The 2,029-nt window shown below is 72.3% G+C and overlaps 1 protein-coding gene across 1 annotated transcript in view; it reads right to left on the reverse strand.

Moving 5' to 3' along the window:
• Positions 1-2,029, reverse strand: part of ESYT1 (extended synaptotagmin 1) — a gene marked incomplete at its 5' end in the record, with an annotated part of 8,211 nt that continues 6,182 nt past the window's right edge. Inside the window, 10 exons of the mRNA XM_017838650.1 lie at positions 1-97; positions 215-264; positions 352-457; positions 531-662; positions 737-829; positions 957-1,105; positions 1,173-1,319; positions 1,406-1,492; positions 1,570-1,641; positions 1,731-1,848. Of these exons, the coding sequence (XP_017694139.1) occupies positions 64-97; positions 215-264; positions 352-457; positions 531-662; positions 737-829; positions 957-1,105; positions 1,173-1,319; positions 1,406-1,492; positions 1,570-1,641; positions 1,731-1,848 (988 nt within the window). The remainder of the gene's footprint in view (positions 98-214; positions 265-351; positions 458-530; positions 663-736; positions 830-956; positions 1,106-1,172; positions 1,320-1,405; positions 1,493-1,569; positions 1,642-1,730; positions 1,849-2,029) is intronic.

Consider the following 2,029-nt stretch of genomic DNA (forward strand, 5'->3'; position numbering starts at 1 on the left):
GGGGGGCGGCGGCAGCCGGAGGGTCCCCCCCACGGGGGGCTGGTTGGGGCCGGGGGTTCCTCTCTAGGGGCCGCTCCGCTCATCCTGCAGCTCGTACCTGTGCGGGGGGAGAGGTGAGGGGGCGGCACAGGGACACAGGGACACAGTCCTCCCCACCCCAGAGACCCCCCCGAGCCCTCCCCCCGTTCTGGCACAGCCCCTCAGCCCCACTCACCAGTGGGATCCCCCCTCGGACAGGTCCACCTGCGCCAGGTTCAGATGGAGCTGGGGGAGAGAAAAAGCTCAGGGGGCTCCCTGGACCCCCCCAGACCCGCCTGAAATCCCCCCCGGATCCCCCCGGACCCCCCCTACCTTCCCCAGCGCCTCCTTCTCGCGGGTCATGAAGGACAGGGTGGATTTGACGTGAGCTTCCAGACTCCGCCGTGACACTTCCTCCAGGGACAGGTCCCACTCGAACCTGGGGACACTGGGCTGTACTGGGCCGTACTGGGCCGTACTGGGTGGCACAGGACCCCCTCCACCCCCCGTACCTCTCGTTGAAGTCGGGGTTCAGGGTCCTCCTCTGCACGCTGGTTTTCCTCTTGGTGCCGCGGCTGCGGTCGGGGAGCAGCACCAGGGACACGTAGGGGTCCGGCAGCTCCTTCGCCACCGCCCGCAGCTCCCTGGGGGGGGTCAGGCCTCAGAGGGGGGTCCCAGCCCGGGGGTCCCAGCCCCGAGCCCCCCTCCCCAGGCTCACCTGCAGGCGTGGACGATGGCCACCAGCTTCCTCTCGTCCCGGTGGTACCAGAGCGTGAGCTGGACCCGGGGACCCTCCACCGGCTCCGGGGGGCTGCGGGGGCAGAGGGTCAGCACCCCCAAAGACCCCCCTCACAGGGGGGCCTCATGGACCCCCCTCCCTGGAATGTGGGGCTGGGGGCTCAATGCTCGGGGGGGTCTCGTGCCCCCCCCGTTCCCACCTGTCCTTGGGGGGCAGGCGCTGGCGCAGCCCCCCCGTCCCACACTCCCCCTCCTCCTCCTCCCCGCGCTCCTCCGCGGGCTGGGGGTCCGTGTCCCCCCCCTCCAGGGACCCCCCGGCCGCCGCCTCCACCTGCTGCGACACCAGGACCTGGGGGGCGAGAGGGGCAGTGAGGGGGGGTCTCACCTCACCCCCCCCCACCCGGGACCCCACTCACCCCCAGCTGTGCCCGCAGCAGGATCTGGGTGCCGGGGCCCCCCCCGGCCAGCGGGAACCATCCGTCCAGAGCCAGCCCCTCCGAGGCCAGGAGCTGGGGCAGGGGCAGGCTGAGGGTGCCCAGGGGCTGCCCCCCCTCCTCCTTCACCTGCGGGCACAGGTAGCTCAGGACCCCCCCGCGGGACCCCCGGGGGGCGGCGGGGACGGGACCCCCACCCCGGGGGGGGCAGAGACCTGGAGCTGCAGCGACTCCTCCTGCGGCCGCCTGATGAGGAAGGAGAAGCCTTCGTCCCATGTGGGCTCTGAGGACGGGGCGCAGGTCTGGGGGGACGAGAAGGGGTGAGAGACCCCCCCCGGTCCCCCCCAAACACCCCCCAGCCCCCCCCACTGCGTCCTACCTTGGTCTTGAAGGAGACGTTGCCCACGGCCAGGCTGGCGAAGGCGGAGGGGGCTTTGGAGCCCTTCCGGAGCTGGGGGGGCAGGACGGGGGTGATGGGGGCACTGTGGACATTTGGGGGCATCCTGGGGGGCCCAGGCCGAGGGGGGGGCACCCACTCACCGGCAGGTCAGCGGCTCGGTCCACGAAGACAGAGAGGAGAGCGGCCGAGAGCTCCTCGCCCCGGGCGGGCTGCAGGAGGCTGTTGGTGTGCAGGACCTGGGGGGCACGGGGGGGTGGGCTGGGGGTCCCACCGTGGCGTGGGGACCCCCAGGAGATCGGGAATGGGGATGGATGGGGAGGAGGATGGGGATGGGGGAGCAGAGGGGGGATGTCAGTGGGGACGGGGACACACAGGGTTGGGGATCGGGGTCCATGGGGACAAAGGTTGGGGTCCATGGGGACAAAGGTTGGGGTCCATG

This window comes from Lepidothrix coronata, unplaced genomic scaffold, assembly GCF_001604755.1.
Source record: "Lepidothrix coronata isolate B3197 unplaced genomic scaffold, Lepidothrix_coronata-1.0 Scaffold352, whole genome shotgun sequence".
Lineage (NCBI taxonomy): Eukaryota > Metazoa > Chordata > Aves > Passeriformes > Pipridae > Lepidothrix > Lepidothrix coronata.